The sequence below is a fragment of the Pithys albifrons genome, chromosome 22 (assembly GCF_047495875.1).
Source record: "Pithys albifrons albifrons isolate INPA30051 chromosome 22, PitAlb_v1, whole genome shotgun sequence".
In the NCBI taxonomy this organism is placed as follows: Eukaryota; Metazoa; Chordata; class Aves; order Passeriformes; family Thamnophilidae; genus Pithys; species Pithys albifrons.
The window spans coordinates 7,429,842-7,454,119 of record NC_092479.1 but is presented as its reverse complement, the minus strand read 5'-3'; the positions used below and the strand labels follow the sequence as shown (position 1 = coordinate 7,454,119).

Below are 24,278 nucleotides of genomic sequence, written 5' to 3'. Positions count from 1 at the left end.
CTGCTCACCCGCAGCGCGGGGTCTCCGCAGGGCAGGCGGGCCGGGGTGAACCCCCCCGTGCGGGGCTGGCGCCGCGTCCCCCCCCGACCGCGGGGCGGGCGGTGCCGGCGGTGCCGGGGGAGCGGCGCCCGCCCCCCGCCGCCCCGTCGCAGCTCGTTTGCTGCAGCTGCAGCCAGACAGAGACAGGGGCCGGCGCCGGCCCCGCTCCGCCACCGACCGCCGGTTTCCTGCGAGGCTCGGGCCGCGCGGGGGGAGCGGAGCAGCCGCGTCGCGCCGGCAGCGCTGGCGCCTCCTTCCCCCGGGCCGCGGCCGCCCCCGCCTAGGCATCCATCCATCCATCCATCCATCCATCCATCCATCCATCCATCCATCCATCCGCGGGGAAAAGGCGGGGGGGATGCGGGCAGGGTCGCTTCGGGGCGCGCCGAGTCACGGGGGATGCGGAGGGCACCCCCCTGCGAGCTGGGAGGATGGGCAGGGATGGGGGAAACGGTGTTTGCCCCTGTGGTTTGTGCCCCGGCCTTTAAACAGAGGTTTTTAAGATCTGGAGGGGAGGAATGGCACAGGTCTGGGGCCATTCCTGCAAGCGTTTGCAAAGTAAGTTGTCAGATGTGAACTAGGGGTCTTCCCCCCCAGATTTGAACTTGGCAGTTCTGGGCAGGCACAGTTTGCCTTGTTTGGAGCTCTGGATGGATTCCAGTCTATTCTGGCGAAACCCATTCCCAGAGGGTTCCTTCTGCCCCATCGAAGTTCCCCTCTGTGCTCCAAATACCACTTGTGCATTCTCTCCATCTCTGCTTTCAACCCACAGACAGGGCTGCCCTTGAAAATGGCTTTTATGGCCCCAGCAAGAGGGGAACAGCTCTAAACTTTATTGCTAAATGAAAATAACTTAGATTTGCAAAGTCCAGCATTGCATATCCAGGATAGCAGCAGAAAGGCATTCCTTGTGATACCCTTGATTGTTTCCCCTGTCAGACAGAGCATCACCCTTACTGGGTTTCCATGCTGGTGGTGCTGCCTCTAAAAGTCTGGGTAGGACCAGATATTTGCTGCTCCTCATCCTCTTTTCCCATCTTTTCTTGGACAGGAATTCATTTGAAGAAGCAAATTTGAGAGGTAGCCCATGTTGGGTTTGGGGCACAGGTTAAGGCAAGGGCAGATTCCCCAAAGCTGCTGTGAATGGCCCTACTCAAACCAGTATCAAAAAAGTATCACAGAACATATTTGGGTTTTGCCCCATCTCCTTCATCCCATGCTGAGACCCGTGGTGGTTGTGCATAACTTGATCACTGACAATGGTAATTCATTTGCTTATTGGGGCTGTGTTTTGCTCCTAGTTTGATTTATATGTGATTTCTTGTTATTTGCTTCTTTTTGCTCTTTGTCATCATGGTTGTTGTTTTTGTTTGATGCCCCGAGGTTAAGGCCTTAGTCCAAGACTTTGTCAGGGATGGAAAAAGTAACTGTTTACTTCTAAAACTGAATGCCAATAAACAGCAAATTCTCTCTTATTTAACATTCTCCTGTTCCCTGTTTTGGGGTGCAGGGGTGGAGGACAATTCTGTGTCACCCCCAAAGAGTGGCTTTGTGTCACTTGTGCTGTTGGGCTCTGGCTGCAGCTCCACTCCCTGCCCTTGCCCAGTGGTGCCCTCCTGGCTGCTCCACAGGTTGCCTGGAGGGCCAGGAGCAGAGGAGCAAAGAAGGCACATCCTTGGGCTACTGAGCAGCCCCTGTGCAGTGGGATCCAAATTCAGAGGCTGGCCCAGGAGCAGAATCTGCCACACTGGCTCTGAGTCCTTCAAGAGAACTTTCCTCTGAGCAGAGGACTTTTCCTGCTGGAGAATTGAGTTGGCTGCCCGTAGAGGCAGGATTAACTCTGAAATTTCACTGTTAATGGAATAGATTAGATTTAGGTTCGTATTTGAGCTGCTGTGGGCTTGAAGATTGGAGCTGGAGAACTCTGGGCTTTATATGAACGGGACTGTTTTCATAACTTTGCCTTTGTGTCCCCAGGGGCTGACTTATGACTGTGGAAAAAGCCCCTCTGTAAAGCAGACTTATAAACCTCTTTATCCCCCAAGGTCTTTGGCACAGTCTGTTGATTTTTATTTGTGGTTTCATGCTGATTTGGCTTGTTGCTTTTAATCCAGCACATTTTAGTTTAGGTTAGTGTTTGCTGGAGGTTTTTCAGTTGGTTGGGCTTTTTTTGTTTGTGAGTTTTTTGGTTCTGTTTTGTTTTTTTTAATGGACTTGGCTTGGGTGATTTTTAGTGTGTGTGTGTGTGTTGCACTGAAGTCTTGTAAATTCAGCTTCAATTCTGAACAAAAGTTCCTTCAAAATCTGTCAGAATTCACCATTATGGAGAAACTGGAGATAAGGGATGTCGTGGTATTATATGGGGTGAGGGACTCACACATCCCATCCAGTGCTGGGCAGGGATGCTGAGTTTGAGTCCACAGCCTCAGCTTGCAGGACTTTGTCATCTGAGGACAGAGGGAAATGTGTGTCAGCTTCTTTTTTCACACAAGAGTCCTTAAAATCAGCTGCTTTTGGGTCATAGGGTGCTTCACCAAAAGGGCATTTGCAGGGGAAAACTGACAGCTTGAAAGGGGAATCAGTGTGGCTGTCAAGGGGTTCCCAGAGATGTTCTACATTGGAAATCACTCCTCATGGTCCTGAAACTCTGCCCCTGAACAGGGCAGGCAGCAGTTCTGTGCTGCCCACTCAGGGCTTTGGAGGATATGGGAGGTGCACCAGTAAAAGGACTGGACTGGTTATTGTTTTCCACAGAGGCAAAACAAAGCCAGATCAATGGCACCAAGAGTGCCAGCACAATACTGAAGGATTTCATTTTGTGGGTTATTAAATACCCTCTGGAAAGGAAAATATTAATTGGATTGCAGCCTTGTGAGTGAAGAGCAGAGATGTATAAGCAGCTGTGGCTTAGGAAAATAATTTTATCTTCCAATGGGCTTTAAGGAGTTCCACGTGGGGGAGGTTTGCCCTGGTGCAAGAGCTGTGGTGAAGATTCCTGCTGTCCCAGTGAGCAGTGATGAGACACTGGAGGCAAAAGGTCTTGTGTGATGGGAAGGGCAGAGGAGGGTCCATGTGTGAGCTCAGTGTTTGTGAGTAACAGGCCAATCTAACCCTGCCTGGAAGAGAAAGAATATTCGTGCTGAGGTTGGTGTGTGTGGCAGATTCTGCTTGGAGTGAGCAAATTCCCTCAGGGATTCTGTAAAAGCTGGAGAAGTAGGTTTCCTTACCCCATAGACATTTGCATGGTGTTGATTCCCTGGAAGTTTAATTTCTGGCACTGAGCAGTCCTGTTCTTTGGTTGGCTCTGCTGTAGGAAGGGGCAGTTTCTGAGCCCTCAGCCCTTCCAGGAGTGAGTTTGACACACAAAATCAGCAACCAGAACTCCTGTCCTTGTGATTGGTGCCCCATCAGATCTAGAAAACCTCCTGCTCTGAGGAAAAGAAAGGGAAGCATGGGAAGAAAGATGGACAAATAAATATATGGGAGCAGGGAAAGCAACATCATCTTGTTAGTGCTGTGTCAAGGGCAGTGGAAAGGTGACATAGGATAAGTAATTTTGCTGTCAAAATTATTTAGAGATGTCATTAAACTGCTTAGGGCTGTCTCTGCTGCTTCAGGGCACAGACACCTGGTTTTAATTTGCAGTGCTCTGTGTCCAGACTTGCTGGCCTCACTCAAAGGGAGCAGTCCTGATGTGGAGCCTGGTGGCAAATGCCTTCAGTGAGCAGGGATCTCAGTGGCAAGAGGGACTAAAGATCACAATTAACTCCCTCATAAACTTTGTTAATTTAAAACTATCAACCAGTTTCAGTCTGTAGGGATGAGGAACTTTTCAGATGACTTGCTCTGATTGACTTATGGGAGAATAGAGAAGCAGTTTCCTGTTGGAAACCTGCTGGAGGTGTCCAAGGCCAGGTTGGATGGGGTTTGGAGCCACCTGGGATAGTGGGAGGTGTCCCTGCCCATGGCAGGGGGTGGAACAAGATGTGCTTCAAGGTCCCTTCCATCCCCAACCATTCTGCAATTCTGAGATTGGCCCTCAACTTTGGAAAAAAGATCCACTCTGGTTTTATTTATGTATTGCGTGGCCAAAATACTGTGCTTGCAAAATCACATTGTTTTGTCTATATTTTTTCTTTTTCTATCAATCATGTTTGTTTGTTTTTGTGGGGTTTGTTTGTTTGTTTTTCCTTCCCCCCCTTCCTTCTGCATTGTCTTACCCTGTTTCTCTTATGCCCAGTTTATTTCCATTATCTGGAAAACATGTTGCTACACAGCAGAGTCTTGTTTGGCATCTGTGCCCTCTTCCCTCCCTCCTCTGTTTGGAAATGCATCTTCTTCTCTTGTTCAGCTGAAGAATCACCATTTTCACCATTTCAGGGCTTTTTTTCCTGTTAGGACCTGCTCACCTTCCTCACTTCTTGCAGATGTCACTGAAGAACTCATTATAGGTCCCAAAGTTGTGTTTTCCAGCTGAGGGCAAGGAAAGACTCTCCTGAAGAGTTAGTTAATGTTGCAGGAATCCTGTGCAGGTTTGTAAATAAACCAGACTATCTCCAGCACCTCTGCTTTGCTCTCACACTGCTCCTGAGTGAAGGTAAATCTGCCCACACCACCTGCACTGCTGCACAACTGCATTTCCTCTCTTATTTTTGGCTCTGTTACTTCAGTAAAACCAGTGAGAACAGGGAGGGAATTACACATTCCCTGGGTCATAAATATAATCTGATAAGGGACTTTCTTGTAATGTGTCTGAGGATGAGGAAGGACGGATGGAGGGAATTCTCAGGCACTGAAAGGTTCTTTCTCATTTGTTTTGCCTCAACTCCCTGTGGAAATTGTAGCTTTTACTTTATTTTGCACATGTACACAAAGAAATACCATCAAGCCCAAAGAACTGGTCCTGTTCTTTGATTACCTGTACAAAAATATTCCTGCACATCAAGTCTGTCACTTTAAGATGTTGAGATTGCTTCAATCAGGATGTAAACCAGGCTCTTTAATCTTGTATATCTTCAGCTGGAAAGAAACTTCCAGCAGCACTGACAGCCAGCTGGGTCACTGGAGGCAGAGTCTCCTCAGAGTAACACCTACAGACATCAGCCAAGGCTGTTATCCCCAGGAGAATTCCAGAGAACTGGGAAGCAGGAAAGCTGGAGAGATTTTGGTGATAGAAGAGACACTCAACAGCCTTTTGGTCTAGAAAGTACAGAATCTGAAGTGAGACAGGAACAAAATTTTGTTTGCTTGCAACTGGTTCCCAGTTCAGTGCTGGGGTTGGTTCAGGGAATTCAAAAAGCATCTCTGGGATTTTAAATGACTTCAGTTACCTTGGACCTGTTAATCACCACAGTGTCTTAGTGTGGGAGTTTTGCTTGAGAAAGCAGAGTCTTCTGCCAGTGGAGCTCCCTGTGTGTGAGTCTCTCCCCAGGAGTTTGTGTTTCTCACAGAGCCTCTGGGGCAGAGCCAGGTCAGAGCTGGGAGCAGGTTCCCCCCCACCCAGTGGTGGCTGCTCTTCTGCCTCTCTGTGCCCATCAAACTGCAAAAACTCCCTTGTAACCCCATCCTTCCTTTTTATCCGGAGATGGATGTGATAGGTGGTCCTGGGCTCTGTGGAAGCTGCTTTTGCTGTGTTGCCAGGGCAACCAGAGATGGCCCCTGAAGACAGGAAAGGGCAAGCATTCCTTTCTGCTCCAGTCTGGAGCATCAGTGATTGAATGAGATTAGATAGAATTAGATAATCCTGAAATTCGCAGTGATTTGACGCCAGACCTTTATTAAATAAGTAAAAGTACCAGCCCTTATAGTAAAAATGAATTCTTTTAGATCAATAACTTTTCCCACTGTTCACCACAGCTGTGATTCTTGAGATCTGTTTTTCTGTGACATGGGGTGAGCCACACAGAGCTACTTTTTTCATTTTTTATTTTTCTTTTCCCAGAGGGGACTATGATATCAATTCCTCTTTTATTTCCCCCTTGTGTTTCACCCACTTAACCCTAAAGTAAACTTAGAAAGGAAGGCACTGCAAGGGTCTTCAGTGATGGTTCAATGCACTGGAGTTTACAATAGGAGGGTCACTTAAACATTGTACACCATTAGTCTTAAGTATTATAAGTCAGTTAAAGAACAAAAGTGAGTTGAATGTTATGAATGGCTGGGTAGTTTTCTGTTCCTTATGTATTCCATGCCTAAAACTGCTGGGACCTCATCCATGCCTGGCATGTTCCTGCTTAGCTGCAGTAGAATTGATAACATCATGCTCAGCTCTAAAGTAAATTTGGATTAAAATAAGCATGGCAGTGTGAATGCAGGATGGGCTTTGATCCCAATCAGGCAAGATTTACATCAGTTTAACTCTGTTGACTTCTTTTTCATCTCTAGACTGGCACAGCTTGTGTCAAAATCCAGTTGTGCACCAGCAGAGCATGGAGGGTGGGGGGTGTTCTGTCCCTCAAGCAGTTTTGTTCCTTATCAAGCTACAGAGGATGGGACTGATTTATTTTGTTACAGATATTATTTTTGGTGGTGGTGATGCTGCCCCAAACACCCCTGCTGAGGGATCTGTAGGCATAACGTGGTCTCAAAGCAGACAAGGAGCAGCATGGCTACTCTTCATCAGGATGCCTTTAATTCTGAATTAAAACTTAATAATCTGTTTTTTTAATCCCCAAATTAACAATGTGATTCTGTAAAATATTTTTGGCTTGAAATTCATGAGCTGGTCATCCATGAGCTGTGGATCTGGACTTGTTTGGATCAGCAGTGTGGATGGATCTGGTTTTTTGAAGTCTGGCCTTGCTGTGATGGATTTCTCAGAACTAAGTCCAGTAGGGGTAATTCTGTGAGGCTGGTGAGCATTTCTGGCCCCTGGTGTGTGCAGAGGGCAAAAATCAGCCTTGCTTTGGGGGGATTTAGTTCTCCCTTTGATGTCTTTGCTATTGTCTCTAAATCACTATAGAATCTGGAAAAAAAAGTGTGTTTAAAGGGTATTTGAAATGATGTGCTCTGGAAGTTCCTGTGCTTTTCCTTTAGCAATGTCATGCTGAAAAACTTCATCTTCAGAGTCGTTTTGGTGTTGTGGTGGGACTCCTCTAACACTCTGGACTGCTCTTCATACCAAGCTCTGGAAACAAGAGCAAAAACTAATTTCCTCCCCATATCACAGGGAAATACTGACATGCAGCAAAGTAAGAGAGAGGGAAGGACAGAGGAGGCTGGAAAATGTTGGTGTGTGAGTCCTGTTCTTAAGACCAAGCTCTGAACTGATCTGTAATGTGTGTAACTCCACTCTCACTAGCAGGATAACAGGACATGTTGTTGGCAGAGTCTTTTTAGAGTCATAGAATCATGGAATGGTTTGGGTTGGAAGGGACCTTAAAGCCCATCTCATTCCAATCCCCTGCCATGGGCAGGGACACCTTCCCTGAGAGCCAGTCAGGGGATGTGGGATACACAAGGCCTGAGTTCTCACTTGGCAGTGCTCTCATTTCTCATTCCAGAAGTTGTGTGGTGTAAGATCAAATACCTTGCAGAAATCTGAGCACATGATGCTGGCACAATTGTCTCAGCAAAAAAGATGTATTAGTTTAACATCTTTTCCATTAACAAGCTTTAATTTGCATAAATTATATCACCCTTGGTTAATTTATTATTACTCGTCCAGCTCCTCTATTTCATTATTTCTCCTGGGGGTTATAAAATTACTTGGATTATTCTGGTTATGCTTTTTAAAATACAGTCACAGTGCTGTGTTTTCCTATTTACCTCATATTTCCTCATTGTTCTGAGGCTCATTAAAAAGCTGAGTGAAGACTCTGGAGAACGTCCCAGGATAACTATTCCGAAAGTCTTTGAGAGCAAGTTATCTAAATCTGCTGATTTAAATCTCTATCACTTTAGAAGTTTATGTTTGGAAACCTCCTGATTCACTGCTGGATTGGAAAGTATTTCACATCTGTGTCAGAGCTGGCTTTTTCTCCCAGTGCAGAAAGAAAATACTTACTGAAATTCTTATTTTTTTCCAGCATTTCTGATGGTTCTACCATTCCCATCTAATAATGGGCTGAAACCATCATTATCTCCTGTCCTTAATCAGCCAGTTTACAAACCAGTGTGGAGTTCTGCAGTGAATGAAGGCATTATTAAAATTACACGTGCAATTATTGAAGATTAAAATCCTCTAATGGGTGGGGAAGGACCTTCCCCACATACAAAGGCCCTTCACCACATACTGTGCTGATGAAATACCCAACTGTCTCAAAGGCTGTTACTCCTCAGTATTTGCTTTATGTCTCCAGAGGGATTTCTGCCTTTTTGCCTCCTGCTCAGTGTTGGTTTATCAGCAGCCTGGTGTGAGATCAGCTGGAGGTGCATTAGGGCTGTGTGGAGGGGATGGTGCTTCTCTCCATCCTCTCTGTGTGGGATTTGCTCCTTGCCAGCCTGAGCTTGTGGCTTTGGGTAATGAATAGAATAGATGTGCTGGGCTTCAAACCAGCGACCTCTGTGGCTTCCTGGTGAGGGCCAAGCCTTTCCCCCACCTCAGTGCTGCTCAGTTTGCTCTCCTGTCTCCCTGCCTTGGTTTCCTCTGATCCTTCAGTCAGATCTTCCAGTGTGATGCCAGATCAGGGAGCGAGGTGGGATTTGGGTTACACAAAGGTGTGATCACGTGTGTTCCATCAGAGCTGAGTCTCCTTAAACCATCACATCTCCCTTCCTTCGGTGTGTCCTCCAAATGAGCTTGGAAGGATGTCAGCACAGGGTTGTGTGTGCATGTGATACATCTGGAACTCTCAGCCTCGCTGCCTGCCAGAAGGACTATTAGGAGATACCTCTTGTCCACCTCCCTCTCCACTCCTGTGTTCATGTGCACAGAGACCCTCCCCAGCTCTGGCTGGCACTGAGATGCTGTGCTGTTAGCCCTGCCTGGCACGAAACATCTTGAGATCCTACGAGCTGTGAAACTTGACATATGCTGAGGCAGTAACAGGAAGAGACTCTTCCCTCAAAGCTTCCCTGGAATGTTCTGACAAGATTTAATCTGTCGGGGTCTGCTGTGGCATTCAGACTGATCCCAGTAGGCCAACGGGTTAGAATCAATAATATCCTTGATCAGCAAATAATTCTCCCTTGATCAGAGAGTCCTGGTAATTAGAGCTGAAAAAGATGCGTGGCATCACCCAGGCTGCTCCTCAGAGCACTCACAAACACACTGGCTCTGCAGTGTGTGTTTCTTGGGGCTTTTTTCCCTGCTCTTGCAGTGCAGTGTTGGGTGGGCTGGGCTTTGGAGAAGGGCTGTGTTGGTAATGCCAGAGAGGCACCAACTGTGAGTGCTGCATTATTGTTCCTAAATATGAAATCCCCTGTTTTAAAAATAGATTTTCCCTTCATATGAAATCCCCTCTTTCAAAAATAGAAGAGATGAGGGAGAAGAGCATGAGGAGAGGTAATGACCCCTTGTAATCATCCAAGAGAACTGGAAGTGGAGTTCCCTCTGTGTCACAGTCCCTGAGACTCCATCACCTTTCAGTAGATTATCCTCAGCCCTCTCTTGTGTCAGCCCCAGGAGCACCTTCTCTACTTCCTGGCCAGGAGGGATTCCTGGGGAGCAGAAGGGATTCCTGGGGAGCAGAAGGGATGCTCAGTGTCCACAGATCACTCAGCCTTTGCCTGTGAGCAAGGACTGACCAAAAAGAGAGGCCCTGCAGTGGCAGCTCTTTGGTGTGATTTGTGGGGCTGCTCAGAGGGACTGAGTCAGGATGAACCCACCGGAACAGCTCAGCGGGAAGGAGAAGGTGCAGAAGGAAAAGACTTCCTTTTATTCAGCTTTTGCATGGCAGTTCAGGGCATTTTTTGTTTTGTGGCATAAATTAGAGCATCTTAGGGCTGGCTGAAGGCTGAAATGTGTGGGGAGTGGGCTGGATGGGGAAGGCAAAGCACAGGCTGAGTGTGTTACACACCAGTTGTGTCAGGCGTGGGGAGAAGGACCTGTAGCTGTCACATGCAAAAAGCTCATCAGATCTTTGAAACAGAGGAAATAAAGCTGGGTTTGAGTTTTTTGTGCCTGTGTGAACCCATCAAACACCATGGTGGCTGCTTGCCTACAAACAGATTAGGTTTTTATTGCTTTTGCCACCTCTGTGATGCTGTAAGGCCCAGCTGTACTATATATATAGGCCAATAAATCTGGTTTATATCAGTGTGAACTTTGATACATTTTATTAATATCACACTCGTGGTTTGGGTATTTAAAGATGCATGGCACATACAAAACTATTATTTAGCTTACGCTTATTTAATTGTTTTAGATTTATAGAACACCTGTCATTGGCTTGTAAGGGCAATGAAATTAATTAAAAATACAGTCAGAAATTCAAAACTGCCCTTCTGGCCCATCTCAGTTATCCCTCTCTCTTCAGCTCATGGATTATCCACTCTGTGTGTTAGTCATTCCAGACAGAAAACTGGGTGAGGAAAAACCTCAGGAGCCTCAGCTGAAGACTCTTCAGTGAATCCTTCCTGGGTTAACAGTGCAGAGAATTGCACCAAAGTTTATCTGGGAAGAAGGAGGAGAGGAAAAGGTGAGGGATCAGGGGTTGGAGGTTCAGCAGCTCAAATGGCCCCAAATCTTTGCTCAGAGTTCTCCCTCTTTATGAGCTGTAGTAGTGGGACTTCTTACAGGGAGTTCTGAAGAGACCTTTCCTCCTTCTTGCTGTGTACTAAAAGCCATAAAAGAGAGGGTGTGGGAGTTAATGCTGTGTTAATCCCACTGGGATACCCAGGAGGTTTGGAAGGGAATGTGCATTAGCAGGTCTCAGCTTTCCCTTTTACTGTCAACAAAGAACTGTCAAGAACAGTCCAAGGACCTGCTGGGGACTTGCAGGGCAGGGACAGCTGATGCAGAGTGTGTTGGTGGCTCCTGGTTTCTCCTGCCCTCTCTCTCCTGACCGTGGGTATCACCAGAATTACAGAAACAACATTGTATTGGTTATTAATTTTTGGCACTTCTGACTGACACACCCCCTGGGACTTCGCAGCCCTGAACTTGGGTGGGGATAAGACAGGGAGAAGAGAATCCCCTCCTTTCTTACCCACTCCCTGGGAAATGCAGGGAAGGCACTGGGTTTTACCTGCTCCCTTCCTGTGCCTTCTGGACATGCTGACACAGGTGTGTCTGTAGAAATGTGTGAGGACATGTGTGTGCTGAGGGCACCTAAATACAGCAGTGCTGCCTGTTCATGGAACCTGGCTGTGCCTCCTCCCCCTGCCTGTGTCAAATCAGGGATATCACACACCTCCATGACTAATTCCCTGTGGAGGGCCCCTAAAGAGAGTTAGAAAACAAATCCTCTGTCACTGTGGGGCACAAAACGTGATGTCTTTTTTTTGGTCCAAATTGGGTTAGTGAGAGGAGAAGCTCCTGTGGATGGACTTACCCTGAACTGGAGGCAGGAATTCCTGGAGTGGGAATGGAACAGAGTTGTGGACAGGACTGGAACTGGTGGGTTCTGTGATGGGAACGTGCCCAGGGTGGGATTTCACTGTCACTTTTCAGGACTCCTCAAATGCAGATGCTCTCTGGGAAAACAGCTGCTTAGCAGAGCCCAAGAGGATCACGAGGCTGCGTCTCGTGGAGCTGCAGGGGGGGAATTAGGACTGGCAGAGTGGAATTGGTACAGCTTGGAGTTGGCTGGGATTTTTATCTTAACAGGCCCAGAAAATCACCAAGTAAATAGTAACTCAGGACCTTAAATTTGCTCCCTCTGAGTACCCGAGTGCATCTGTTCAAGAAGGAAGAGTGCCACCTATTGAGTCACACATTGCCCCTCCTGCAGGAGGCCCAGGCAGGTACAGCAGGACCTGTACTCAGCCAGGTGAAGTGCCATCCAGGTACTTTCCAAGCCCAGCTCAGCATCATTCCCTGATGGGAAAGAGCCACAGCCTTGGGTGTTTTACTCATTTTAGTTTACACACTAAAAACTCTGTGGGTTTTAGTTAGATTTTTACAGATATTCAGTGTTTTAATGTTGATTGAAAAAGTTGCCATCAGCAAACAATACAGACCCTTTTCTGGAGCAAGTTCTTTGTTTAAAAAACCTGAAGAAAACCTGCAAAACTGACAGTTGGTTTTGGCAAGTTGTGTCAGTGCAGCTTCATGTACAGTAGATGGGTGATTTGGTGGCATTGGACGAAAGAAACTTCTCCACTTGCTTCAGATCAAGTGTTGGTGAGTGAGCAGGTTTGGTTTGTTGTGTCACTGGCTTGAAGTCTCTGTCCATGGTTTTAGTGTTGCTGGAAGCTGTGTAAGGCCACACTGTCTCTGTCAGCAACTTGGCAGCACTTTCCCACCTTGGGGAAATGCTTCAGTGCCTGAAAGGGGAGATGCCATTCCCAGATAAAATGTTTCACCTTTAAAAACTTCCACCTCATTTTACTCCAGTTAATTTTTGTTCCGGTTTTCATTCCCATGAGAGATAATTTTTTTTCACCTTCTCAGAAAACTCTTCCCTTTGGTATTTATTTTTTTATTTTCCTTCCAGCTTCTTATTTTTCATTCTTTTGATGAATTATTTACCTCTCTTGTATTTTTTTATATTCTCTTTGTGTTTACCTTCAAAACATACAACTCCCAGCACTCCCTACTTCATTCAGTACTCATTGCAAAGCCACTGTTTTTGTTGGTTATTTATTTCCCAGTGTTATTTTTATATACAAATGTATTGTAAATTGTGTGGTATCATCTTGTGTTGCTCCCAGTGTGCTGAACCAGCTGGTTGAATAGTTGGGTGAGTAGTTGTGGCTCATCCTCTGGTTTTGTTAGAACAGCTTAAGGGAGCCCAGTGTGTGCAGAGCACTTGGGGGCTGGGCAGGCAGGGGTTGCTTGGGGTCAGGACAGAGATGCAAACAGCAGTGTCAGATCTGCCCATGGTTGCTCACAGGTAGATCCCAGCTGGATTTCTTTTCCAGGAGTGCACTGGTTATTGAGTGGTGGGAGCCCTGGATTTGGAGACAGGACTGTTCTGTCCCAGTCTCAGATCCTTTATCATTTTACCATGTGATGATGAGAAGGTTGTCCCACCATACTTGCCTTTGGTCTCACTTGTCTAGAGGATGATAGAGAATAGGAATCATAGCAAGGGCCCTGTGCCTCTTCAGGCCTTGGATTGAAAGGTGATGGACAACTGCAAAGTGCTGTTAGTGATACCCCAGAGCTGGACTGAGGTGTTTGCTCACCCTGTCAGTCGAGTGAGAGGAATGGGTTTCACAGTGGGATTGCAGGGACTGCACCTGGTGAAGCTGATAATCAATTCCTCTTTGTTGTCCTTGTCAGAGGAGGGGTGATGCCCACAGCAGCTCATCTGTCTGACACCCCTTTTCTGTATACAAAGAACTTGGAATTTCACTGTCCTGGCTCTGCATCACTGTCCTGGCTCTCAGGGCTCAATCAGCACATGCCATCTGGTTCCTGAGTAGCACTGGGGTGTGAGATGAGAGCAGCTTGGATCTCCTAGCACTGATTTCCCTGTTGAGATGGTTTTCCAAGTGTGTTCTGGTGGGACTGAAGAGCAGTTAACTGTGGAGTCCATCAAATCCCACCACAGAGTGAAACACCTGCACAGTAAATGAACAGGCTGTGGGAGATGCCTCCTCTGCTGGAGTCTGGGTGAGGGTGAGGGTCCCCTCAGGGCTGCCACAGCTCCTCCTGGGGCTCCCAGCTGGGCAGCATCTTGATGGACTGAGGGCATGACAGTCCTTAGCAGTGCCAAGGGGAAGGGAGGGACATCCCCCCTCCTGGAGTCAGGGAATCCAGGCAGGAATTTGGCATGCCTTTAGCCTCATGCCTTTAGCCTCATGCCTGATCCTCTCAGCCTCTCCTGCCCTTTATTAATTCCACTCTGTGCTGCAGCTGAAGAGCACGTATTAAAACTCCAAGGAGGCCTGTCTAGTAGTTTGTTCAAAATCAGTTAATTTTTTATTGGATTCGAAGTCAGACTTCATGGGCCAGACCCACCCCTGAGGACTGGGGATGGGGAATCTCAGGCAGTCAGGACTTATTCCAGGTTATTGACTTTCTCTTCCTTGTCCACCCTCACTCAGAAGCACCTCAGAAGCCTCCCTGTGTCTGCCTTTCCTCAGTGCCAAGGCTGAGGCCTCTGTCCCTCGCAGCTCAGCCATCAAGAGGTATTAAATTAAACATACACACACATCACAGCCCTCGGGCTATTTACCCCCTCCCTGCACACAAATAAGCCTTTGTGGCCTCAGCAGAATAACTTAACTTGGACCCTGCTCTAGCCCAATTCATTTCCACACCTGCGGGAGTGACCTTCAAAACTTGCTCCAGGCTCTGTCTCAAAAGTCATTTTCTCATTAGTGGAAATGAAATGTATTGTGGAGCTGTTGCTGTGGCTCTGCATCCTTGGGGAGGCGAGGGCAGAACAACACTGCACTCCCTGCCCATGAATCACACCAGGCCCCCTCGCTCCCAGCTGCTTTTCTGCAAACCCTTCCCTGATTCCTCCTCCCCTTCCCATCCCAATAACAAAAATAAGATTAAAGAAAGGCCTTGCAGACTGTCCCCAAATTGTGATGAGCAGAAGATGCTGTTTCAAATGCTTTGGGCACCTGGGTGGCTGCAGCCCCCTGCCAGCCCTACCTGAGGCACCAGCTCTGCCCTCTGTGCCCCTCATTTCTTCATCTGCATTTGCTTGGCCTTGGGGCTGATCCCAGGACTGAATATCTTCTAAAAAATACAATTTATTCCCATAGTAAACAGGTTGTAGAATTCATTGGTTTAGCACCAGTGTTTACCTCCAGCTGCCATCTCTGTCTGTAGTAAAGGAGAAAAAAAACCCCAAACCCTCCTGTTGTGCTTTGAGTCCTTGCCATCCATCACCCAGGGGTCACAGTAACTGCAGCTCATATGCTCAGGTCTCAAAACCTGGAGGAAATCAGTCTTTGTTACATGTGAAATAAAGCAGTCTATGGGGAAAATAACCATAAATGTTCATTATTTGTACAGGAAAATCAATTTGTAGGCCAATTGACCAAATAAAGTAATACAATTTGCTGGGAAATCCCCCAGGTGTGGCAGGCAAATGGGGGAGCAGGGCTGGGAGCAGCAGTTTGCATGGGGAATGTGGTGGGCTGAGGGCAGGAGGGATGTGGGAAGGGAGACAAGGCTTAAAAATCCGAATAAAACACAGCAAAGGAGACCTTGAGCTGTGCAGCCCTCAGAGGAAAGGTCCTGGTGGAAGGAGGAGAAGGGGAAATGGTCTCTCTGTTGGTTCTCCATCAGCACAGAGTGTGTCACACCCAGCAGGGGCTGTTGGGAGGTGGCAGCAGGAGCAGAGGGACAGACACAGCTGTTCTTGTGCCCCCTGCTTTTGTCATTACCCAGCAAATGTTGGGCAGGTCGTTTCCACTGTGCTCTGTGTGGGGAGTAAAATCAGATGATCCCCCCAGAGTGACTTCAGGAAGGTGCTGTGAGTGCCCTGTGAGGGGTGAATGCCACCTGAGTCTGGTGACGGGCACTCTGTGCCTGCACAGCCCTTTGTCACCCCTGCACGGGGACACTGCTCAGGTTAAAGAAGTGAGGGATCAATTTGTCAGTCAGACTCTTCCAATTCCCTGAGCCTCGTGCTCTGGACTTGCCTTGTGGGGTGTGCACACAGCTGGGTTTCACTTGAAGGATGAGTTTATGGCTCCAGCACCTGAAGGTGTTGCTCAGGTATTGCAGTCCAGCTCCTGTGATTGTTGAAAAGAGTCCACAGAGCTGCTTTTCCACACTGGATGTAAATAGATTTTCCCTTTGGCTTTGGAAATGCATCAGGCGGCTCCTGGCTCTGCTGGGGCCTCTCTGTGTGACTTTTAGTTCATCATCTTACAAATCTCCACCATGCTGTGAAATGGACCTACTGCTCCTCACCAGCCTTCCAGATGTGTTAAATCCTTTAAATAACAAAAGTTTATAAACACATTGTGCTTTCCAAACAGAAACTATTGTGTAATGGCAGTGCCACTGTAGCAGATGAAAATTGGCTGAGACTCCACTGGTTTTTGGCTCTCTGTGATAGGGAAGGGCTCCAGTGTGGTTGTGGCTTCCCCCCTGTGCATGCACAGCAGGTGTCAGAGGGTTGGATTTGTTAAAAGGGGCCTTCCAAACCTGGAGTGTCACCTTGAACACATTCTGCTCAGCCAAACTCTGCCCATCGTGCCACATCTGTGACTGGCGTGTTTTGCTTTGGTATAAACAGTTTATGAGGTCTCCTTAAACACCAGGGTTTTTTTTTTGCAAAGTCTTAATTAATACTGGTGGTTTTCTTGTTTGCTTTGGATTTTCAGGCTTTGCTGTTGGGAGGGCTGAGTCATTGCAGGGAAGCTTTGTGGGCAGACCTGGCTGGGGCTCACTCATGGAGTGGCAGCTCTTTGCTCAGATTTGTGCTGGGATCACACTTGGGACACCACAGGATGGGGATCTTTCTATATTTTCCCCAACCTGATTGTTCTCTGTGCAGGTGTTAAGGCTGTTGAAGAGGTGTGTCTGCCATGCAGGGAGGATGTGCTGGGTGGTCCTGTCCCCAGGGCAGCTGTGGCTGGTGTTTGGCACCAGCTTCTCTGGGGAATACTGGGCTGGAATGCCAAGCTCTGGTTACTCATCCCCGCTGTGTGGAGCAGCTGCTGTTTCTCTGCTCTTGGCAGTTTGGTTCTTCAGTTTTGAGGGAAACTGAAGGGAAGTGAACTGGTTTGAAGCTGAGAAACATTGCCCTTTGGTTATTTGCCATCTTGTTCTGCCTGTGATGAGAGTGGCCCAGCTGTGGGATGGACAGGAGGTGACCCTGGAGTCGGTCCAACATCAGGATGGTCAGGTGAGCATGGCTGGGTTGGGGCCTGACACTCTGCAAGTTCCACTCATGGCCACTCAGGCTTCAGAGTCATCAGTGATCAATATTTCAGTTCCTTTCAGTATTTGCCCAGCTTTTAGGATGGTGTTGGACCTGATGTTCCAGCAGGACCAGCTGTATCTCTCAATAACTACAGCAAACAGCAACATCTTCTTCCATAAGGACAATTAAAGAAAAGGAGGGACTAATGCAACAAATCCAGGTCCATCTGTCCCATGAGATGAAGATAATAATTAGTGAATTTTCTTTGTCAAACCCACTCAGCTGTTCAGATAAAGCCTACTTGGTTTCTGTTACACCAGCAACATGCATTTTGGGAGAAACTTAACTTTGCTGTTTGATCTGGTGAAAGTTTCTCTTTATGACAGTGAAGACTTACCAAAAAAAAAAAAGAAAAAGAAGCTCATAACAGAATTCAGGGCAGAAACTGCACCCTGCCCACTGAAGAGCTGCAGTGGCTGATCCTCCTTCTTGTGGGACTTGAACAAAGCCTGAGTCCATCTCCTGTTGGCTGAACAGTCTCTGAGCCACTCGTGGAAATCTGAGGGATCCCAAGTGTGTGTCTCCAGAGCAGGGTAGGAGTACAAAGCCCATCAGATTCCTCTTGATGAAGTGCTGCAGACTGGCCGGGAAAGGCTGTGTTCTCTTGGACCTCATGTAGTGAAACCTTGGAATGAAACATTAACACCTGGGGGAATGATGGACCATTATTTTGTTCTCTTGTTTTTCTGCTCTTCGAAAAGTACAGCAGTGAGGTGAGGGCAGAGAAGGGGAAATCTGAAAGCATCTGTGCCCTTTTGCTCCTTGTCTCTTCACCAGACAGGAGGAGCAGGAAAGGAAAGGAAAAAAGAGAAAAATATGTAAGTTTTGCCTTTGTTTAGGAGATGACAACATTGTACCACATCCTCAGCTGGTGTAAGTTGACTTTTGCTCCATTAATACTGACTTACATTGCCTGAGGACCTGCCTTCACATCTCTGCATCCTTCTTTGCAACCTCAGACTGAAAGGGGCAAAGCCATTTGATGTGGAAACACAGAAAACAAAGTCTAGGCCACTTCTCAGCCTTCTTCCAAAGAGTTTTTGAAAACAGGTAGCTCCAAAGGACTGATAGATTTTCTACCTTAAACTTATCTCCCTTTTAAAGACTGGAGATTCCAGTTGGCTTTTCCAGAAAAGCAAAGCTCTCACTCTATTAACAAATTATCCTTTAGGCTTTATAATTCACTGAGAGATAATAAATGGGAAATGTTCCCTTCTGTTCACAGATCTTGTTCATCTGTTTCTTTAGGGCTTCAGAAAATAATGTTGTTAATATTGATGGGGAGAGCTGTGGCTTTGCTTCTGGGGAACTTTTTTTGGTTTAAAACATGCATATTTTCTCCAATTTTAGCATTACCTCCTGCTCTGCTTCTCTGCACAGCCTCAGACTTGATGTGTCATTCACTGCCCCAAAGAGCTTCCAGTATAAACAGGACAAACCACATAAACAGGCCAGAGAAACAGGTACAAGGGAGATGTGCTGGTGATGGCTTTTTATAGCAGAGACTGAGCATGATGAGGTCAAGTGAGTTGTCTGGGATTACACAGGGAAGTTGTGGTTAAGGGTAATTTTCTTCTCTGGTAAACTTGAACTTTCTCTCACAAGATAAAATTCCCTAAAAATCAACCTGGGTTCTCTGTGCTGGAATTGAGAGCTTTTCTACAAACCAGTTGATGACAACTCAAAACCATTAATGAGGAATCGTCACATGTAGCCCTTGAGAGGCTGCTGAGGGACAGTTATCCCCAAAATCTGCCCTGCCCTGATGGCAGCTCTTAGACCTGCCTGGCTTTGCCCAGTTGCCTCCTGAGATTCCTCCTCTGGTCATTGCCAGACCTGGAAACCACTCCATGAGACTCTGATGAAGAGTGTGACACAGTCCCCAAAACTGGGAAGAATGTTTGTGGTCTGTTCTGCCTTTTTTTTCTGCCTGTCCTTTCCTGCTCCCTCTGTACTTTGGCCCATCACAACTTGCAGTGTAACACTGATGGCCCTGGAAGGAGCTGCTAAATAAGAAACCTGTCAGTGGTCAGGTGAAAGGGCTGGATGGGGCTGGCAGGGAGGCAGGAAAATGCTGCAGAAAGCTGCTGGCTGTTGTTTTATTCATCTGTTCATTACTGAACAGCAGAGCAGGAGGTGGGATGAGAGCCTGGACACCTTCTCCTGTCTGTGACCTCTGTTTTGATGGAGCTGCTGGTAAGCTCAGGGCAGCAGAGCTGTGCCTGGGCTGGATTTGCTACCGAAACACTCGGCCCTGGTAGCACATTGGGCTGGAAGAGCTAATGAAGGCCCAGGGGAGAGGGGAGGATTATCTTGGAAGGCAACTTGACCCTTTCTTAGGTGTTTACACTAATCACAGCTGAAGGTAAATGCAAACTCTGTCAGTTATTCTGCAGGGGGATGTGTGGTCTCCGTTGCTGTGTAATTTCCCTAATTAAAGCCATTTGCCTGGGTTTATTATTTGGAAAAGCAAAAGAAAAATATTGCAGGCTCTCTGAACCTCCCCCTTTCCTTTTCCCTATCTTTATTATCAATAAAAAGAGAGAGAAAATGCTGTCTGGACTTGAGGATTTCCTTCACATATGGAAAAGATTTAGAATTCTCCGGCTCCCAGCACTGGCAGCACACAACCCTCCCCTCTTACCTCCTCCCAGCATTCCCTGTCTGCTCCCTGTATTTCCCAGCTTTACGTATGCAGAAGGAATGCATGGGCTGCTTTTTTCTGCAGGTTTTTTTCCCCCCTTTTTATCCAATAATTATTATTTTTGAGAGTTGAATCACAGGCACGTGAATCATCTTGCAAACAGCTTTGATATTTTTATGTGTGTGCAGATTCTTGGTGTATTTGCATTTCTGTGCCTTTTTTTGTTTTTTGTTTGTTTTGTTTTTTTTTTCCTGGTACTGACTTGGATGCTGGAGAAGTGGTGACCTCAGGGACTGCACCTGCTCATCTGCTTGGGGCAATTCCCAATGGGATCAGACATCCAGAGTTTGGCTGGCAGTTAACATGGAATGGCAAAAGCTTTGCTTTCATGTGCATTATTTTTTTTTCCTGTGAAGCTTTTTGCCTTGCAGCTCTCAGAGCAGAGGCCTTTCCATTGCTGGGATCAATTAAATGCTCCCCAGGGACTCTCTCGGGGAGGAATCTTCCCTTCTCTGGCTGACTCTGAATGTCACACCAGGGCGTTCAGCTGTTTTGACCTTGTTGCAGCAGCTCCCAGGGCAGGAAACCTTTGCTAACCCTCCCTTCCTGTCTCTCCCCCAAGTCCCAAACTCTCTGCCCGTCATTCCATCTGCGAGCTCTCCCAGGGCTCTTGTGCAACAGTTTGGATTTTGGTGTTCTTGGCTGGGAGAGGAGGCTCCAGGGGAGCCACCAGGGCCTTGGATGGGTGGGGGCAGAGGGATTTGATGTTGTAACTCTGCTGACCTTGTTGAGCCACACAGAGCGGAATTTCCCCCTGCTCTCTGGGAGGGAGGAAATACCCCACTGGTTTCTTTTCCATCTTCCTGATGGTCCTTTCCTTCCATGCCAGAGCCACTGGGCTTCCAGGCTTCTCCCCTCTGGGTAACCTGCTGCTCTCCCCGGGTTGTTGTTGATTTTTTTTAAACTTCAGTTGAATCTCTGAACTTGGATAGTGGGTAACTTTAAATAGTGTGCTGGTACCCATCTGATTTTTCCTGGGGAAAGGAAATATGCCTGCCTATAATTTTTAAAAACAAAGCAACCCCCCAGCCAGACAATACTTTGAGAGGCAATGAAAGCAATTAATGGTGTCAAAAAGCCCTGGGAGGGTGAGGTGGTGAGTGAGGAGGGCTGGGCTGACGCAGGAGCGAGCGGGTGGGAGCTGAATTGTCTGGGGATGGAGTTATTGACTCCAACTCCAGCTGTGCTTCGTTAGCTGGAATCATAACCCACAAAATTACTCTTGAACAATGTATGAAGGGGAAGGGAGTCCTCATACACGAGGCAGTTCTGGAGTGCTCTCAGTGCTCGCCCTTCCAAAGGCTTTGCAGAACTGCAGGAACGTTTTACTTTCTAGTTACACTAATTAAAGAGGGTAAGGGCTATTCTGTTCTCCACTCTCTATCCAAGAATTGGGGGAAATCCTCGAGTTGTGAAAGGAGGGTGCAAGCCTGGAGATGTTTCCCCTGAGCTGAGTCAGTGTCTGTCCTGAAGGCAAAGACTTTTGGCTCCTTTCAGGCACTGAAGTGGTTGTTGGGGAGGCAGCCTGGGATAGTGGAAGGTGACCCTGCCCATGGCAGGGAACTGGAACTGGATGAGCTTTAAGATTCCTTCCAACTCAAACCACTCCATGGTTCACAGTGAGCATCCCATGACTGTGTGGGGTCAGAGCAATGGCACTGCCACATACACTTGAGCTTTTCTAATGTGAGGTTATGAGGTTTACATCAAGTATCTGTGAATCCTGATGTACCTCCCCATCTCTGGTGATGCCACTGCAGCCTCTGGGTGTGTTCTTGGACACAACACTACTAAGGGCAGACTTTACTACTTCTTATCCCTTACCACTGGTGGTTGATAACCCTGAATTGGAGTAACTGTAGGTATCTCAACACACTGTTCACCTCTGCAGGTACATTCTTGTTCTGTAATCTCTCTGTACAATTGAAAAAGAACTTCAGCAAAAGCCAGTCACAGGAAAGATTCCTCTGTGTGTTCTGGAGTGGTTCTTGTTTGCAGCTTGGACCAGAGCCCTTCCCAGTCAATGGAAAGACAATTGATTGCAGCAGGTTCTGGGCCAGGCTTCTGGCTACCTTTGTGCTTAATTTAAAAGTAATGTGTATCTACTGGTGAATGCCTCTAAACAGATTAAGAAAGTGCAATTGATTCAAAACCGACTATAGATGACTATAAAAGGCAAAATTGATTGGCTCAGTCTATTTTAATTTTCTGGGAACGGGGAAAATACATACATACATACATACATACATACATACATACATACATACAGAAAGAAAGAAAGAAAGAAAGAAAGAAAGAAAGAAAGAAAGCGCCCCAACCCTGATGCAGAACGTGACAAAAATGCATTACTGGGGCTGGGATTCTGGGGTTTACAGGGACACTGGACCCACTGTGGTTCTGGTGCCAGTGCTGTCCTACAAAACAGTGCTGTTCAGCTGTGACCAAATTCTCCTCCTCCATTCACGTTCATTTATTTGTCTTTCAAGGGAAGATGCTCTCTGTGTGTTTGGTTATATCTATGTAGGTACATCTATAATATTTGTATATTGCATATATATGTGTGTGTATATGCAGCAGCTTTAGGTGTGAGGATGCAGTTTAAGGCAAAGGAGGAGCATCCTGAGGAGCAGGGGAAGGAGGGCCCTGTGCTCTGGCCTGGGGCTGTTTCTGGAGGGTTAGTGCCCCCCTGTTTGCTGCACTCTCACTCTGCTTAGGGCTGACGAGTCCCTGGGCAGTCACTGAGACCTGATAACTGCTTGAAGGTGCCATAATGGCCATGAAATGATTTTTAGTGTCTGATCTGTGCCGTTCTCTTTAGCCTGTGAAGTCACAGCAGAGAGTGAATTGCAATTATTTTGCCGTGGCAGTTTGAACACCTTCCTTTCCCCATCTGTTTAATTGTGAGATAAATTGTGGCTTCTGAGAAGTACATGAAGCTTTGGCTGATGAAGCTCATGCTGGTACCGAGTCCCAGCTTTCCAGCCTCACAGAAACCTGGTGCAAATACTGCCCTCCTTGCTTTTCCTTTGCATCCCCTCACTGCTCCCCTTCTCTCCTCTCCTCCCTCTTGTCCCTCTGGCACCGACTCAGCTCATGTTCCTGAGATGACTTTGGGCAGAGGATGAACTTCATGCTCATTCTCTGTGTGCCCTGGAGCAGGAGAGGGACAGGCAGGGGTGGTGATGCACCTTGTACAGGAGAAGTGTGTGAGGGTTGGAGACACACAGTGTGTGCAGTGCATGTCTCTTGCCTTGTGTACAGCTTTTCCCATTTCTGTGTCCTTTTGGCCCCCTGCTCTCCTCTCCTTTGGGTGTCTGCTGTGCACAGACAGCTGCCTGCTTGGCTTGGACAGCACTGGCTCAGGCAATTCTCCCTTTACAGTTAGAAGTGCTCTGGATTATCTGGATCAAGACTTCCCTGAGCTACTGGCAAAGGTTTAATTCAACTTACTCCACTCTTAATGTGCAGCATTTTGTAGGAAATGCTGGAGGGAGATTGGTGCCTTTTTCTGCTGCCATCTCCCTCCTCTTGGCATGGATGAGACACAAGCTAGGAATGAAGAGGTGGGAGAGGCTGGAAGGACATGACTTGATTAGAACTGGAAGAATTAGATATAGATGTGCCTTTGCTGAAAAGTCTGTTGCAAAGTGAGCTGGGCCTTTGCCCACCCACCCTGTCAGAGGGAGCCCTGCAGGGACTAACCCTCAGGGCAGCTGTTTGAGAGGAGCTCCTTGGGTTTGAGCTTCCTAACCAAGTTCTTGTTCTCTTCTCCTCTTGCCCTTTCCCTTTCCAACTGATTGCAGAACCGGGGCCGCCTGGCAGAGAAGAGGACAATCCCTTTACCTCCCACCAGGATCCCGAAGAAAGAGCTGACCTCAATTTTCTCACACAGTGACGACAGCGAAGAGAGCGACAAGAGCAATGGTCAGCACCCTGAAGTAAAGCAGGAGGAGGATCTCCACATCAGTATCATGAAAAGAAGGTACTTTCCTGCCAGGGAGTGCAGAATTGCAGGAGCAAAGGCACAGAAAACTGGGCAGGGGGTGAGCAGCCCTTGTGAGCCAACACTGTCCAGGCTGCCCAATGGAGGCACCTCCAGGGCCTGAAATTAGAGTGTAAATGTCATATTACAGCTCAGAAAGAGTAGTTGGGTCTTTTTTTTCTCTTGACCCACCCGTTTGGGGTGATTTGGGCTCTGTGTGGCCTTGCCACTTGTTTGCCCCAGAGGCATTTGCATTTGCAGACTGTAAGTTGTGTTTCACTCTCTGTTCAGCATTCTGTGTCTTTGTAGCCAAAGAATTGCCTGAGAAAAAAAAGTTGTCTGAAAGTACACAGAGGTGCATGGGTCCAAAATCCTGCCTTTTGATTTCAGTTGTCCCCAAATTTAGATATAATATAAAGTGGAGAATTTAATATTGAGGAACAGAGTTTGGGAAGGAGGTCACAGCAGTGTGTGGTGTTGCCTGTTCTGGAGTACAAGTGTGAAAGAGCATCCTGAGAGCCTCTGTAGTGTGGTGGTAGAAGTGATAGAGCTGCAGGAGGAAAGAGTAACTCAGGTGAGGGCTCACCTCAGTACTTACACATTTTGA

The 24,278-nt window shown here is 47.3% G+C and overlaps 1 protein-coding gene across 8 annotated transcripts in view; it reads left to right on the top strand.

Annotated features, from left to right (window-relative positions):
• Positions 1-24,278, top strand: part of SAMD11 (sterile alpha motif domain containing 11) — a 104,347-nt gene that overhangs the window by 4,794 nt on the left and 75,275 nt on the right. For all 8 annotated transcript variants that reach the window (XM_071575519.1, XM_071575520.1, XM_071575517.1 and 5 more), the window contains exon 3: positions 23,493-23,671. In XM_071575519.1, coding sequence (XP_071431620.1) covers positions 23,493-23,671 — 179 coding nt within the window. The remainder of the gene's footprint in view (positions 1-23,492; positions 23,672-24,278) is intronic.